Here is an 18,209-nt window from a genome sequence, read left to right on the forward strand (position 1 = left end):
TGTACGGTTTCCAGGCTGCATCAAGCAGACTTTTTTCTTCATATTAATTTCAGCCATATAGCTAAAATGTCCTTAGTGGGAATATTACAATCATACAAGAGATTTAAAAGGATACCTGTGCACTTGCCAATTTTCTTTGATATGCATATTTATTAAGCAATTTTGTAAGGCAAACTAAAATACAGTACACACACACACAGAACTGTGGGCAAAGCAGAGAGATGTGAAAGCAAAAATGAATGATAATCAGGCAGAACATTATGGGGACAAACTTTTTATCAGGGCCTATTCTGATAGGACAAAGGGCAATGGTTTTAAACTAAACAAGGGTAGATTTCGACTAGATATGAGGAAGAAATTCTTCAAAATGAGGTAGATAAAACACCGGCACAGGTTGCCCAGAGAGGTGGTAGATGCCTCATCCCTGGCAACATTCCAGGTCAGGTTGGACGGGGCTCTGAGCAACCTGATCTAGTTGTAGATGTCCCTGCTCACTGCAGGGAGGTTGGACTAGATGACTTTTAAAGGTCCCTTCTGACCCAAACTATTCTATGAGAACCACTTCATGGAATGACAATGAAAATATTGACAAGACATTTTCAGATCCGTGCAGAATCGTGTGTCTTTCTCTATACATAATATTTTTGGTCCACCTTCTGGCCCACGTGCCAATGTAAGGAGTCTTTTCCTGCCATCTAGGACGGTTGATTTTGTCCCGTATACAGGGGAAAAAAGTAAACTGAACTGCCCTTCTCTCCTTACCATAGAGGGCAGGATAAGCATCAGGACTGTTTGAAAAGACTAAAATCAAACCTGCCTGAGTGTAGGGATAGAACAGGGATCCAGGAACTGGACCAAGGGGCAAAGTGAGGAGCCAGTGATCCCACCAGGGACTGGGCATCCCCTCATCTGTGGAGGGGGAATTTCATGTCTGAGCTTAAATGAGGGAGGGGATCAAAATGTGGGTGAGGGCAGGACAAAGACCCACATGCTGGCCTGAGCACAGGTAACAGAGATCCCAGGACAGTAAAGGAGGGCAGCAGAGCTTGCTGGAGATGGTTTTTTAATTGCCAGTTCTGGAGGCAGCTGGGGTTTTAGCAACCATTTCTCCTCAACCAAACTGAACAGCCTCCAATGCCCAGCACAGTCCTCATGAAACCTGAACCAGAGCTAACCTCCATGGAGGGCTCTCCTTTTGCAGCTGCGGTACTACAGGTACCTGAATTACCACTTCAAGAGCTTGCCAACACATCTCTTCGTGGCCTTGCAGGCACACACCATAAGTCATACAGCAAGTCTGAACTACTGCTGGGACACCTCAGCTGGCCGTGATCATTAGGCAGGAGCAAGTTGTTTACCCTCCCAGCTTCCTCCCTGCTCAGAGTGAGGCAGGCAAGTTAGGGCTGGAGAGGTGCTATCAAAGGCACCTCAGGCAGTCCTGTGGCCAGGGACCATGCATATTGAGCCAGGGAGAGAAAGGCAGCTTTGATGCACTAGAAAAGTTCCCCTGAGCCACAGGGATGCTGCAGGTACTCCAGAAGCAGTGCAGCTTGCACACTTGTTTTCAAGGATCTGTATAATGCATAGTCGAGCCCCTGATGAGAAAATACACATGATTTAACAAGTTTGCTTAAGGTTCTGGTAAGAAAGCAGGAGGTAGACCACAAGCAGTCTTTATTGCAAGTACCTAGGTAAGCCTTATCCTCTTTCCCTGTCATTCTGCCTTTGGGCAAAAGCAACATTTTCCTCCGTTTAGATATCATCATCTCATTTACAGTGTTAACAGCAAGGGAAATGTAACAGTCACAGGAGGAAAAATTAACGACTCCAGGACAACATAGTTACCCTAAGGTTTACAAACCAAGGTGATATTTCTTGTTGGGGAGTGATGCCTTTCATTTATGAGGTTGTCTTTCTATGGACTTCTGTGGAATGCATCACCCTGACTCTCTAAGTATAATCATGCCCAGTTAAACAGAGAATTCCTTCTTCTTTAGAAGTATCTACTACAATCCAATGTATTTATTGGTATTATTATTATTATTATGCTTTTATTATTCAGTGATGACAATTCTACCTACTAAACAAATAAATAAAAAAATCTCCAAACACCAAAAATAATCCCAAGGGCAGAGATCCCAGGGACCTCTGAAGTACAGTAATTGTATGGTACTTTGCACTGATGCAATTTGCTGGAAAAAATCAAATAAAGACAAAATTATTGTTCTGCTTCGTCAAGCTAAAACCAGCATCCTCTGAAAGTTGATCTGTCACATATAATAACTCAGCTTTCTGAGAATGTCATACCTCCTGGTGGGAATGCGGCAACAGTTTTGGGTGCTTACTGTTGCATCTGAGACTAAGAATTATATTCTGTAATACCAGTATATATTTATGATCAACAGAACAAGGTTAAGAGCCACAAAAGCACTTACAGAGCCAGAGGAAAATCTGCAGAGATATTTAAGTGTCTAAATCCTTTTTAGGACTCTCATTCACACTGATATCACTGACCCCAAATACTACCAAGTATCTGAGCAATATATTTAAACAACAACACTTATGGCAATACAGACGGGAGGAGACACAACATGCCCTACCCAAAGCAGGAGAGATGGAGGTTATGCTGAATGGAATCAGCAGGAAAGCATTACAGATGGAGGAAAAGTACAGTTTTTCCCTAGTTCCAGATGCCTATTTCTAGAAGTGCACATGCAGGCACACACACAAATATAAATAAACAAAATGGCACCAAGAGAACTCTTCTCTTATATCAAGATTTAAGCTGCTTCCCTTCACTTGGTTAACTTGAGAAAACATCTGAGCAAAAATCCAGCCTTATGACATGACCTGGTTATAAAAAGGGCACGTCATATTCCAAAATTGAAAGCTCTTCTTCAGCAAAATACCACTGAGGAGTCACAAGACAAATACTCTAGTGATTGTCAGATCCAGGTGATTACAGAATGAGTCAAAGAAAGACAACGTCTCTGGAGTAAGTACAGCTAAAGCCGTCTATATATATACATTGACATAGTCTGAGGTCAGACAGTGAGTAATCCATTTCTGAAGCAGTATGTGAGTTTTCGGCTGTGGGACTATAGCTGAATGTAACGGAAGTCATGCTGGTAAAATCCTATCAACATTTCACAGAAGGAAAATCCCTGCTAAGATGCACTTTTTGTGCCTTAAAATGCTTGTGAAAATTTTTGGATTGGCACGCTTCACATTCAGTGAATGCCCTTGTCCACAGCCCCAGCACTCGAAGAGGAAGGTAAGTCTCACACTACAAAACCTCTTCAGTTCTGCATTTGGCATTGCAGGATAGTCCATACGACATGTTCATTCTTCCCTGCCTCTTTCTGTTGAGGCTGATAACAGAAACATATATTACTGTCCGCTCTGGGGTGCAGTGGGATTTTTCCACATAGGTTATCTAACAGACACTGCACAAGAACAATTTTCAGGCACTATTTTATTTCACTCCACAAACCAGGAGCTCAGAAATGAAAAGACCTTTAAACAGTTGACATGCTCCTGATTTACTCAGCTAACCTGAGCTAGTCTATGAAGAATATATAGCCATAGCAGTCACAACAGATTGCATAAACGCACTGGAGCTGGCTTTCATGCAGGTATTTTGAAGGCTGCTACCAAGGCAGTTATGGCAGGCTAGAATTCATTGGAGACCATTAACCTCAGGCATTATAGCTTGTGCTGAGCTCTGGATCATCTTGGTGTGGTGCAGAGCACCTCTGAGCAAATTACTTGAAAGCTGGCTCAGATATTTCTACACAAGCCTCAGTCACGCTTGTGACTGAGTGCAGCCAGTCCCACAGAAAGCCTTCCCTGTGCAAATAAGTCACATTTGCACACGGAAGTGGAAATAAATGTGGAAATAAATCTAAATAAATCTAAATCTAATAAATCCAAAAAACAGTGAACAAGAAATCTTACATCCAGAAAGTTCCTATTGTAACTAGAAACATATGGTACAAAGTTACTTAGTACTTACATCAACTTCGAAAATATTGAAATAAACGTTTTAATTCTTTGTATGTCCCTCAAACTATTTTTTTCTCTGAGCTCTCTACTCTTCTTTCAAATATTTCCATTCCAAGTCCTGACAAGAACCTCACTGCAAAACGTCTCTTTCTGAAGTCTTCCTTCCCCCCGTGCAATAAAGCAATGGGTAGCACTTGGGGAAATTGAATTGTTTGCTTGAAAGAGACATGAAAAGATCTAGGCACCTACCTCTTTTCTTAACAAAACAGTGCTCACTGAAGTGAGCAAATGGAAAGGCAGAGGATCTCAGCCTCACTGGGAGCAGGTAGCAGAGATGCTCCTTGCACCTGATTCTGAGAAACTGCTTGGTTGCTTTGCATTAATGAAGACAGAGCTCTTCACTGCTGATCAGCATGTGAAGTGCATAGTGTGTGCAGAGGCCTGGGACATTCTTGAATGTGGTCAAATAAAAGATGTTATTACATCTCTAGTCATGGAATCTGCACTCCAGCATAGGGTTAGTCAAATTCTTCCTGGGTAATCTTATTTTTAATAATGTTTTACAAACTCAGTGTAGCCAGCTCATCTAAGAGACTGCATGGAACCACAAGATAAAAAATGTTCACTGAGAAAAGAATGCAGGGGGGAAGATTTACTTGGAAAAAAAAAAGGATTAATAATAATATTGAAATGCTGTCAACCAGTCTAGGTTTCTATTTTCAGTTAGAATAAACTGCTTCCTTCTGCTCGGCATACTCGCATCAAAACATTTATTTTAAAAAAGAAAGGTACTTTGTTCCTTTCTCTGTAAACATTTCTTACTTTGCTCCTTCTCTGTGACTCTGATCTCTCGCTGCAGAAATTAATGGAAGCTCGGTTATAAAAGTCAATAGGTATAGTCTCAAATACAGGGCTTGGACAATACCCCTCTCTGTGGCCACAGAGAGGTCTCAGAATAAATTTTAATGCCTGTTTTTTTTCCTCTGAGCTCAGACATTAACTACATGTCACAATTCTGCCAGATTTTCCTTTAATGTCTCCATAATGTTCCTTGCTTTACTATCAGAAGGCATATGCAGGACTTCCAGAAAAAGAGCAATTCGGGTGACTAACATTATTGAGCAGACATTGATTTATGGCTGCTCGGGAATTATGCACCAAATGATACGTGGGACACAGATGAACAATGGGATTTAGAGAAATGGGATGGCTCAAGCAGAGGGACAAATGACAACAGAAATGGTCAGGAGCTGGTACAGATGGCAATCTGCAACTGGCCAGAGACACACAGACTCATATATTCACCACATCTAGCACTAATGAAATAAAATTTTCCTTCTCTTTTCAAACCTTTCAGCTGTTGGAAACGTCTCATTTTTTACCTCCTTATAGTTCAACTCATTTCCATACAATCTGTGCAGAATATTACTTTGAAATTAATTCTTCCCTCCTGACTCTTGGCTTCAATGCTCCTACCAGCTGATCTGTTGCATGTTTAGCTCAGTCCTCTCCCCCCTCCCTTTCACACATCCCCTCTCCCTTTGGAAACCTCCTGTGTGATCTCTCTCATCCTGAATACCAAAAAAGGATCTGTCTTTTAACTCCAAGGTATCTTTAAGGCACTTCTTAGGTGTCTTTCACCAACAATTTCTTCAGTCGTAGGTTCTTCCTATGTATAAAACTGCTGACAGAATGGCAGAGGGAATAAGAACTCTTCAACAGCCTAGAAATGACCATCTTATAAACTGACTGGCTTGCTTTTTTATCAATACCAAGCCACCTGTTATAAGGATATTATCAGCTCTTTGATGCAGGATGCTCACTGCATTGCAGAGATGACCATCATATGGCTTTCACATAGGCTCAGAGCTCTGCTGACATAAAGCATTTTGAAAGGTCATTGTGTATGGTCTTTTTCTGGTTTCTACCACCAATAGTCATGCTAAGTAGGAATCTTCTACAAAGTTATTCAAATGAGACTATATCTACACTGCAGAGCTTATTGGTCTGAACTGAATTTGTCCTTAATTATTTATCTTTGGAAAGTCAAAATTTTTGTTTTATCAAAAAAAATAGTTAAAATCTGTTTTTAACAGATTGTGTATGTTTTACACCCACAAAACACACCTCAGAAGTGTGACAAAACCAAAATTCTCAGGGGTATGCAGCCAAAGAGCTACAAAATTCTCCCGGTCACTTATTTTTAGGATGGCTCCTATAACCAGACTGACCAAAGGCTTTTAACACCTCAGACTGCTCCATCTGATGGGATATGACAGTCTGGAAAGGAAAATTGCTGCATTCTGAAACCGTTATGTGGAGTGGCCACATCTGTATTTTAGCTTAGCATGTGGGAGAGCAAGTGCATGTGTTTGTCACAGGCAGTAGGCTACATACATATCTGGTAATAAAGTTTTTACATATGCTTCTGGTTTGGCCCCATGCATGTAATTTACATACATCTCTTCAACAACTGCTTTGAATCGCAGTGTGAGAGTGCAGCATTCCGGCCAAAGTGTTACTGTTATTTCATTCGTTATTTATGACTAACTCTTTATTAGACATCGGAAAAAGCGCAAGAAGAAAGAGCAGTCCTAATAAGACAGTTTTATAGCCCAAGACAAAGACATAAAGACAGCACACATTGGGAATGCAGTCATTAGAGGCAGCCTAACATAATGAGTATCGATCTGGTAAATTTTAATCCTAGGTTTTCCCTGACTATCTATGCTGGTTTAACGAAAGTATTTAACATCTTCTCAACTATATTTCCTTAGTACAAAAGTGAGGGAGACAACACATAGACACATTTCCAGGACACAGAAAGAATGAGTTTGTTCATGCCATGTGTATCGATTGAATATCAGTTACTACTCTTTAAGGGAATGTGCCCACAATTCAGCTGGTTGCAGATGTGCCCAGTTGCTTCCAGGAAGTCCTTGGCTTTGGAGACATAGAAACACACAAGTAGGAGTTATCAGCTTTCAGAGGAGAGCATCATACCACTACTGTGCTTCCCTGGGCAGCCCACTGTTTGCTACAGCCAAAAAAATCTCAGTCCCATGACAAGTAGAAGCAGTTGCAGTGCCTGACACTTTGGTGTGCACCACCCAGACCCTTGTGGAGGAACCCTAAGGGCCTCATACTGTCCATGGACAGAGCACGATGCTTCAGCACAGTGGGGCACCATTTGCAGAGAGCAAATCATTCACCATGGGCTCTTCAGGGGCCCTCCTGAAACCCTGCTTCTCAGCAAGGTTGAGGTACTTCACTCAAGATCCACAACTCAGAGCATATTCCACCAAATCAACACATAGAACCTTCCTTTGAAAAAACATCCAAGAATTTCAGTCTTTCCTCCTAAAACACAGCCAGCTTTGTGGCCCATAACAAGATGTCGAGAGATTTCATGCAGAAAGAGTCCTTTCCTAACATCTTCTACACTGCCTCAGATTGAAGGGATGCAAACTTGCACCTCCTAGGCTACAAGGCTGTGGGTTTCTTGGGAACTGGAGTGGGAAATCTCTCACTGTCTCCTATTCAAAGGAGATGGGATTCACCCTAAAGTGCAGCTATGGCCACTTTTAAAAATATTTAATAGGTGCGGATAGCCTGCTGAACCCAGCAAGTTGTGCAGCAAAGCACTTAGGATAAAACATTTGGAGAAAGAGAGAGAAAGTGCACTCATGCACATTTTGTAGCTCAGTGGTTGGGACAATTACCAGAAAGAGTGAGAGAAGTGCTGGCTCCCAATGCCTGTCCTTACAATGTTTTCTGTAACAGTTACATCAGCTGCCCCTAAGGTCTAATGGCTACAACACTCACTTCTTCTGTGCATCACATCAAAATGGTCAAGAGGACAGGCTCTCCCCTCTCAGACAAGCAACTACGCCTCAAAGTTGAAAAGCCACCTTCCCCTTGTATTTTCTCCCTGGCTTAGTGAAGTTTGAATTCTTTCCTGCAAAAGGGGCCACTCAGAATCATTTAGAGTCCTTTGGATCAGATACTAAACCCTTTAAGATAAGGAGAAACCAGACCAAAAATCTTCTGTATATTGTAGAGGCGGGCAAGCCACCCATAGACACTGTTTTGTGCTTGTGGGGTTTTTTTATGTGACCACAGAGTCACCCTGAGAGGAATCCCTTTCCTGTGGAATACAAGGTAGGCTCTGAGACACCTGGTCCCTAAGGGGAGGTAGAGGTGGAGCAATGCCTTGTCAGAGAGCCTGGAGTTGGCTTAGGAGTGAGGTGGGTGCTAAGCGAAGCAGCCTGGGGCAGTTCTGGGCACACTCAGGAGCAGAACAGGGAGAATCTGAGGAACTCCAGAATAAAATAGCAATGCACTGCCAGTATTACACAGCAGGTGGATGGGGGACTTCCAGGGAGTTGGTTGGTTTGTTTGTGGGCTTATATTCCATCTTAGTCCTGTTCTAAAAGCTTCCTTCTTTTACTGGCCCATGAAGCCTTTATGCTTCTGCCCTTCCCAAGCTGCTGACATGTAGCTGAGGCATAAAGAGTAATCAATGTGTCTTCATGTCCTTGCAACACCTGAAGATTGTTGGTAGTTGGGACAGCTCAGATAAACCACTAGGCTGCTCTAATCTGTGCCTTGTAAGTAAGTGAATAATTGGTGAATGACACTTCTCTCTCATGAACTATATTGCTCAGATCTTGCATTGTTTCCAGAATCAGAGCCTTTATAGTTCTGTAAATTTTGAATTTTAACCATGCACTTGGTGTTTATGACATTGGCAAGTCACTATTTATGCCAGACATTGTGCACTCTTCATCTCAGAGCTGCGTCAGACCCTGTACCACCCTGTCTGCATCATTTGGGGGGCTCTTCTCTGCAGACTGTTAAAATCAGTCATTTCTGTGAAAGACTGTGAAATGCATATTTGGAAGTTGAACCATCAAACATGCATTTTCTGATGACTTAATCAGGGACTTATATTCATATTTCCAGAGGGGGAAAAAAAAGATAATGAATCTGTCTAATAAAACTGCACATTTCTCTTTTATGTATACATATTCCCAGTTACTATATCACTGTATGTAATAGATTTGCATTTTTTAAATGTGTGTATTTATAGTAAATTAAGTATACATGGTTTTATATATCCTTTATATAAATTGCATGTTTTCTAAGACAGCCAAAACACAACAAGATGCTTAATGAGTGACCCAAGGGCATTGGCTTCAAATATATAGATAATTTAAATCTAAGCATGACACTGGATGTGATAAAAACAATACAATTAAATTAGAACATGATCAAAACAATAGCATCTCCTGCTTTGATATCAAAGGTCTTTGGCTCTGCTTTGACATTTGTTTTTCATAAATTCCCTTTGGCAGTTTATGCAGCAGTAGACCAATATTCTATGACAACAGCCAAATTCAGTGATACGTCTCAATTAAACCACTGGTTCTGAATAAAGGCAACACACCAGTATGACATGGATCACCATGGTTAACCTTTTAAATGTAAAAGAAGACCAGGGACAGATCCTCAGCTTGGACGCCACACGGCACTGGTTGGCTTGTGCTTACACTGCTGCACACTTGCAACTTTTCTGACTTGCTTTGGAAGGAGCTGGCTGCAAGAAGGTCAGAAAGAGATCCAGGGAACGAGCAAACAGCTAAGCAGCGTAGGCATTCAGGGGGGCTGCTTGAGCTTGCTGTCTGGCCCCATTTGTCTAGAAGCCTCGACATAACCTAACCTGCCATGCAATTCCCCCAGCTTACTCATGTTCTGGGAAAGAATCTGAAATTAAAGAAAGAGGGGAAGAAGAACGAGTTCCATGGCCCTCTTTTACCAGCAATTTTTAAAGAAACACAATTAAAATAATCCTTATATAACTGCAGTAAAAATGTTTCTGCATGAAAACGTGCATGCCTAGGGCAGGGGCTGAACATCATTTCCTGAACTACATTTTTGTAGTTGAAGAAAAATAAAACAAAACCAAAGAAACCCAATATCCTGTGGGTAAGGAACCTCGTGCAGCATCTAACTGTGCAGTGAGATGTACGTACACAGCTTCATCTGAAAACAGCATAAAGTTGTACATGTGTTTCAAGGCAGAAGATAAACCAGAAGCATACCTCCCTAATAACGGATGCTTTCACATCTCAAGCAAGCTATACTTAGGGAGTGCAGTGGCCTGGCCACATCTGAAATCTGGCCAGGTAGCCTCCCTCCTCCTACAATGAACCTTCAGGCCCTGCTCTACAACGGGAATGTGCTGGTAGTATGCACTTCCTTACTACATGCTGTCGTGCCTGAATGGGATTTGAGTCTCCATCGGCCATGACCTTTTGAGACAAACTGTGTGGAAAATAGCCCAGTACAGGAAACTCACTGCACATGACTTCATGGCCGGTAGTTGTTAGCAACTGAAGTCTGGCTTTGAGAAGGTTGTTAACCACCGGAAAAAAAAACACTGCAGTCCCACAACCTATCTTAGGTATACTTTTCAACTTTTATATGTATTTACAGGTTATTTTTCCAACAGGTATTTATTGTGAAGTGTCGTGTCTAGATTAAGGTTGACTTCTGCAGACAGTGCCTCCTCTTAGCACATACGTAGAAGCTGGTTTTATTTATTAAGCCTAATGCCATTAATCTCACCCTTGAATGTCATTCAGTGGTTTCCATTCATGCTTTTTTAAGTATTTCATTACTGGTCAACTACAGAGGAAAATAAGTAAGCAATGGGCTTGAAAAACTGACCCTTGCTTGCCAAGGAGTTAAAGTATTAAAGTGCATAAGCCTTTTCCCACAACAGTTGTCAAGCTAATTTTTAATAAATTACTTAGTCCATGTGTTTATTATTCGGATATAAGCCCACTGACTCGGCATGAAAATGACATTACACCACTGTAATCACAGACTAATCTTTTATGACTACAGTTGCTACACCTCCAAACTAGATCCGTCTGACAAGACCTCTGAGTTCAGAAACAGCAGCTCTTGAGCAAGTGAATTCAAACTGCATTGCACCCACCCAGTGATGTGGGTAACATTAATGGACACTGTTGTTGCAAGCCTCCATGTAACTCCATAAAAATCAGAATATTCTTTAGCAAATAATGACTTAAGGGGAAAGAATGCACTTAAGACAGAATTAAATCAATACAAAAGAAAATCACTATCATCTTCATTGGAAACATTTTCCATCCCAAAAGATAACACATTTCTGGAGCTCTTGGTGACAAACTCTCCTTCTCTTCACCCAGCACATGACAGCCAGTCTACTACTTAAGGTATTTGGCATAAAGGACATAGTAGTACCTATAGATAAATAGCTTTCTCTATCTGATGATTTCTAGCTTATGTTTAGATTTTAGGTGGTTTTAGAAGATGAAGATGTTAAAAAGTGGAAATTATTTAATAATTTCTGAAGATCAACACCTGCTAGGAAATTTTAAATTCAAGCTGACTTTCTGTTAGCTCCATGTCTCACGTTGTGATTAAGTTGTAGATTGATCCCTTGGACCATGTCATTGCACACAGTGCTCTTGAGGGAACCTGAGCTGAATATACACTAATCTAAGACACCACTTCACCATCCCTGGTTTCTACCAGTGAGAAAGCACATTCTTGGCTAGTTTTACAGCACAGGTGCCCTATGCTGCTATTTCTGGTTTTGTTGAGGAAAGCAAAGCGAACAGTGGAGAAAGTAAAAGACATCACTCTGATTTCTCGTTCATTTTTACCATTAAAAAATATAACATTGATATTAATCAGGTAAAAAGTATATCATGCAGGTTTCACTTTTTATTATTTTACAGAAACCACGCTCAACTGGTATTATAATTGAAGGAGAAACAGCAAATCGACTCATAGGACCATAAGCGTATGTTTGCTGTCAGCAGAAAGACTCTCAGGGACTTCAATTAGTAGATTGCAGTCTTCATATTTACATTTAAAAGTATTCCCCTCTGTGTCCTCACACAAATTATTAGCCTATTCAAACTCAATAAAATATAAGTGTAAAATGAAAAAGTATGCATTAAGTATCTGACAGACAGTGATTAAAGCAAGGCAATTTTGAGAGCTGTCACTCAGGCACTTCTCTCTGGTTGTTCATCAGGGGGACAGTCCCTCTCAGTGCCTGGTCATTTTGTATCCGATCACTTGGTGTGTCAAGAAGAACCAGAAATCTGCCTCTCTGCTTTCAAGTGATTGTATAAGACAGATAGATTAAAAAAAAAAAAAAAAAAAAAGGACCTTTCAGTATACAGTACATCTGTAAAAAAAACCCAAAAAACCCTGTTCTTGATGTCTAAACCTTTATATATTCACCTGTTGCTCTCCCACTATCTTCTGTAATTTTCTAATTCGCAAGAGGAAGTTAGGTAAAAAGCAGTAACTAATGATGAAATTTTTTATCTGGATAAAACACCTTGTTCCAGTAAGTAACATTTCCCTCTCCGTTTAGAGTGCATAGCTTTTTTATTCCACAAATTAATCAAATAGCTACTGTTTTCTAGTAATTCAGACTAGTCATAAAAGTGTATTTAATTATTGTATAATCAGTGGTATGCGATAAATGGGTTCTACTCTGTTGCCTTTCCATGAAATCAGAATTTTCTGACATCTTAAAATGCCTACAGTGGCCTCAGAGAAAGCCAGTGGTCTAAAGCAGAAAAAGCTGGACAAATGCATGAGCAGTGACACAACCATCTTGATCCACTATGTCTTCTGTGAAACATGGGAAAAAAATATTAACCTCAGACTACGTGCAAAGCCGGGTAGCAGATCCCTAGTTTAAACCATTGTTCCTGCAGACCTCTTTTATGCTTAAAAGTTCTTGTCTTAAAACACAAAAAATGTTATAAATTAGGTAATGATTCAACATTTCATACATCTATCCATTTATATGATTTAGGATATCAGTATTGTACAATAGCCCATATCACCAAAAAGATCCCAAATGAATGTTAGAAACTGAAACAATTTGTATTATGCTCACAATAAAGACTCAGTAAAAAAAAAATCTTTATAATACTTGACTCCATACAAGATAAATTTTTTTGACCTCTTTGCAGCTATATTTCTTATTTAAAAGGAAAAATATATGCAATATGGAACAATAAGTATTTTCCAATTTTTTTTTAAAGTTAACAAGACTTGGGCAACTAGAGCATGGGTGTGCATCATACTGAATAATAAAAATGGTTATCAGCTGACAAAGTTTTGACTGGTGATGTGAAGTTCAAAACTGCATGACTCAACTCTCTAGTTCTGAACAAAATATCCTTCAAAGGAACATAGCAAAGAACAAGAAAACCTTTCAGACCCCTCACCCACATTGAGATCTCCGGGAAAGCTCAGAGATGTGAAGTGGTGAAAAAACACTGAAGACCTGTTTATCAGTTCAAACTGCTGCAAAGTACCATCCTGCTCTGGAAATCAACTTAATAAAAAAAAATCTAAAATAAGAAATGGCAGATTCTTTGCCATTAAGCCTTCATGGATGTCATCAGGCAGCAGCTTTGCTTTGGGAACACAAACAAACCATGACAATTGGAGGGGAGCAGTGTCTGTCAAACAGTTTAGCAGGCACCACAAAACATCATGCACACCATACCTGCTCTACTTGCTTGAACATCAGGATGTCAAAGCTGTGAATCTGTCTCCTCCTGTGTTTTTCATTAAATGGTTTTAGACATGTACTAGGGAGCAATAAAGAGCTGTCTTTAAGTTGTCCTATGTAGAGGGACTGCTACTATTCCTGGTTTTACCTGAGCTACAAGTGCTGAAGCAGAAGTCTTCTTTTAGAGTCCCTCTCATATAAAGGGCAGTAATAAGTTCTTAATTGTTCCTACCTTGCTCAGTCCAGGCAATTTCTGCCTTAATTTGTATTCTCTAAAACTTCATTGATACTCGTGCAAATGCACAAAATGTATGTGAGAGCCTGATGCAATATTACTTACTTCAAGCTAATAGGGACTCCAGTTGAGGAACTCACTAAGCACTTTGAAAACTATTCTGAAATTAGAACTTAAGACATCCCTGAGTATAGTTTTTTTAACTTGTCAGCTTTCAGATCTTTGGATCTGAAAGCCATATTAGGTTCCTCCTCACTCAGACATAGGAAGCAGTCAAAAAAAGCACTTTGTTCAAAATCTTGTAATTTGCACATGTGGAACAGAGAGAAGAAACTGATCTTTGATCTAAATTTAATTAAACACTTTTCTCATTGACACATGAACCTCTTCTTTCCTAACAGTTAATTCACTGGCTAAGAAATTATTTTTTTTCCCAATCATTTTCAACTTTCACAGCACTGCTAACAAGGCTCAGTAGAAGAAAACATGAGTTTTGGTGACCAAAGCCAATAAGTACGAGTGCAAATGTACGTTGGTATCAGATTTGTTAAGGAAGGAAGTATTTTACCAGTATTCAAAGTAAAATCACATTCTGAGCTTTCAATTGGCATAGAAAAGCCAGTTTTGGTGGAATTATAGGGCTCTCCAGAAGTGTTAAATATTTGCAATGAAAACTTCTCTCCCAACTCCTTCCATTCAAAACCACAAGACATTCTGTGTTTGCTTCCATAGGGATTTACAGGATCACAGCAAGGAAAACTTGCTGTGAATAGTAATGGTTGAAAAAGGAGCCTCCAATCCACAGCCTTCTTCATGTTGGAATGGTGGTGGTTACTCTCCACAACTCAGTCCAAATTTTGGAAGAAAAAGGGGGAGTTGTGGAAGGGACAAACAGAATATGGTTTTTATATTTTGTAGGGATCCTTGGAAAATGGTTCTTATCATTCAGTCAACATTCGCAGGATAAAATCTGCTGTGTGCATACCCTGAGTCCTATTTTCCTACTTTGGGGAAGAAGGTTTTACTTTCTTCAAGTTGAAAAAAAGCATAGACCTTTCCATCAAACACTGCTATAAAGAAAACAACAGTTCAGCACAGAAGTGATAAAGTATTGTCTTTATGACTTAAAAAATTCAGGAACAAGTCATCTCAATTGCTTTTAGTGTGGAACCTGGAATGGTATTTACTACATGGAATTAGTAAGGTGTTCAGAAGCAACCTCTGACAACTAAACATTACTGTCATGTGAAAATAGGGTCTTCAAGCTCTGGACCCTTATTATCTACACTGCTCTCCTAGTCCTCCCCATGGATCAACAGATCTCCGTGACACTATCACACTGGAAAATTGAAGTTATTGAAAAGAGAATCAGAACCCAGAGATAAAACCTTCAAAACTCTATTTTGTCCACAACATAATTGATTAATTAATAATTTAATTAATTCCTTTTAAAAACTTACCTTTAAAATTTGGTCTGATTCTAGCATCATACCCCGATGTCCTTCCCATCAATTTGTCCAAAAAATCTGAAGGAGACAGGGTCTGTGAGGGGGATTTTCCAGATCTTGAATCATGTTCTTTACAGAAAGTCGTCCTAAATAAATTATTAGCCACCATTAGCTAATATTTAGCTTGTATTGTATTCAAGTAATGGAGAAATTATAACACTAAATAAAATCATCTCAATTCAGTAAATGTAGCAATTAATATGTTTATAGAACAATATGATCTATTTTTCATACTTTATTCTAGAAGTAAAAATGAGTTTAAGGTAGTATGCGTGGACACAATTTGCTATTCAGATAAAAACCTCAGCTTTAAAAAGAAATTCATTACAGCTTACTCTTCATCTTAATGTGTAAAACAATCTTACAGGGACTTTGATATACTATTTCATACCATTTCTTTAATTACATGTATGCTGTTAAAACTATATGTTAACACTGGCTTAAGGTGCTCTTAAACTTCCAAACAATAGCTGGCAACACTCACCAAGCACACTGAACAATATTAGTTTTGTTAACATCAGGAAGGATACAGATGCAAAAAAAAAGTTTTTTACAGATGCTACCCAACAAAAATTTAAGTCATGCCAATGAATGTCTGGATTCTTCCCCAACATGGCAAAAAGGGCTCCGGAGTCAGTTACATCTGATCTTAGGGTTTTTTTACCAATTAACATCAAGTAATAAAATTTATCAATATTATCACCAGCTGATATTTATATGCAAGCTCTTGGAACACACTTCTGTTTTCAGAATTTAAAAACAAACTTCTGGTACCATAACATGCATGCAAAATGCTGTGTACATAGTATATTACATATTGCAAGCACATTATATATTGCAGAGAAACAGAATTTAAGTGTTCCCCATGGTTATTCCCTAGGGAAAAACAAACTAGAATGCAATGGTCATATTTGGTATGCAGAGGCACAGATTTCATCATAAAGCATGATCTTGATTCTTAAATAAAATAACAAGTTTCATTTTGTCTGTGTTTCAACATCATCTTTTAGCTCTATTAAAAGTAATTCTATGATTGTGTCTTCTTAACTATTCTCTGTTTAAATATTTGCCCAAAGGGAACCACTCAGTTTCAGGAGTGTTTCGTGGGCTTTTTTGTACATCTGTACACAAGTATAAACAAATTAGGTATACATGTGAGCATCTGAAATGAGGATCAAGTATCAAATCCTTTATCCCTTTACAAAAGCATCAGAACTGTTAAAAAGCAAGGTGATAGTAAATTCTCATGGTGTGATTCCCCACGTTTTTTCAGGTTTCATTTACAGGGGGTGGTTGCTTCTTTTTGCTGTTGTCAGTGACATGGTACCACTACAAAATATCTTTATTTTTTAATATAGTAGATGATATTCCCCACTTAAATACTAAAAACATTCAGTTAAGATAATAAAAACTGGAAAATTAATCCAGTGCACTTATTTGGGACGTTCCTGTACAAATTACCTCTGTTTTCCTTCAGAGCCCACTAGTTATAAGTTGCGTTGTGATCCCAGATTCACGAACGTAAACACTATTTCACTCTGTCACTGTATATATACCTCATTAGTCATATAAAAAACTTCACATATGTACATGTAGATACATGGCAATGTACAGTATAATAGTGAATTTCGGCTAAAACGGTGTTTTGGTTAATAAGACTGACCTGTTTGCCTTGTACTGCAAAAAGTCAATAGCTGAAGCAAAAGCTCATGAAACGCTAAAAAAAAATTAGAAACAGCAATCGTATGTACTGATACTTTAAGTGAGCACAATACTGGTCTGATCCAGGGTTTTTGCAAAATCAGAGGACTCATTCTCTAATTGCAAATAACTACATCCCTGACAAATCTACTTCAATCATTTCCAAAGCTTGAAGAGGAGGGAACCAAAGCAACTTCCTAAACAATCTCCAGTTGGAGCAGCAAATTTGCATTTTGGAAGAAAAACTGAAAAAAATATTTTTAGTTATATTGATACTGAGTAAAAAAACATGTCTCTGAATCAGAGAAATGGAAAATAGATCACCCAAACTTGAGACTATTATTTTTTGTGTTTGTTACCAAGCAACGAGTCTCTGAGTGTAAAAGGGATAGCCTATGTAGAATGAACATGAAATACTCTCAAATATAGCAAACAAACTAGGCTAATGTGACGTAGTATCTTTATAGTTATGATTTCCTCAACCTTCTGACAAAAATCATCACAAAGAGTTGTATCACCTACCTGAAGTGGTTTGTCTCTAAGAAAAATGCAAACAAGGTTGTCAAAATTTTCACTAGCTGCCGGTTCATTCCTCCTGCTTTCTGTGATGATTTGGAAAATATCCCAGAAATGATTCCAGAGAGATGCAGGGGAAAAGTAAGCTGGTGCTGCCTAGATTCCCAAATTCAGCAATAATTTAATTTTCTTGACAATCAGGAAGAGAAGGTCTGGAGCTCTACAAACTGGGGGTAAAAAAGAAGTGCCAGTCCTTGGAATCATGGTCAGGTCAAGCCTAGGCTCATCTCCAGCAGCCAGCACAAAAGAGACAAAGCATCAGACCTGGTCCTTCCCCCGCCTTGCTTTTGGGGGGGGGGGGGGGGGGAGAAAAAAAGGAAAGAAAGAAAAAAAGGAAAGGAAAATAAGAGGAAACCCAACTACGTGAGGACCATCGTGCAAAAGGGAATAGCGCTGAGAGCAGTCTGTTGCCGGTATATTTTATTCCCCTTTCTCTTTGAAAATTAGTATTTATGAACGGTGGTGGGGCTACTGGGTCGGTCTGCTTTTCCCCTCTTTGGGCAGGGAGGCGTCGGCGCTGCCGAGGAGGGAGGGAAGGAGGGAGGGAGGGATGGAAGGAGGGATGGAGGGAGGGATGGAGGGA

The 18,209-nt window shown here is 39.5% G+C and overlaps 1 protein-coding gene across 2 annotated transcripts in view; it reads right to left on the reverse strand.

The window, feature by feature from the left end:
• The window catches only part of GLRA2 (glycine receptor alpha 2), a gene marked incomplete at its 5' end in the record, with an annotated part of 129,196 nt that extends 111,556 nt beyond the window's left edge, over nt 1–17,640 (reverse strand). For both annotated transcript variants that reach the window (XM_081997331.1, XM_081997332.1), the window contains 2 exons: nt 15,302–15,435; nt 17,573–17,640. In XM_081997331.1, coding sequence (XP_081853457.1) covers nt 15,302–15,435; nt 17,573–17,640 — 202 coding nt within the window. The remainder of the gene's footprint in view (nt 1–15,301; nt 15,436–17,572) is intronic.
• Between the last annotated feature and the right edge of the window lie 569 nt (nt 17,641–18,209).

Source organism: Phaethon aethereus, assembly GCF_964289735.1.
Source record: "Phaethon aethereus genome assembly, chromosome: 1".
Taxonomy (NCBI): domain Eukaryota; kingdom Metazoa; phylum Chordata; class Aves; order Phaethontiformes; family Phaethontidae; genus Phaethon; species Phaethon aethereus.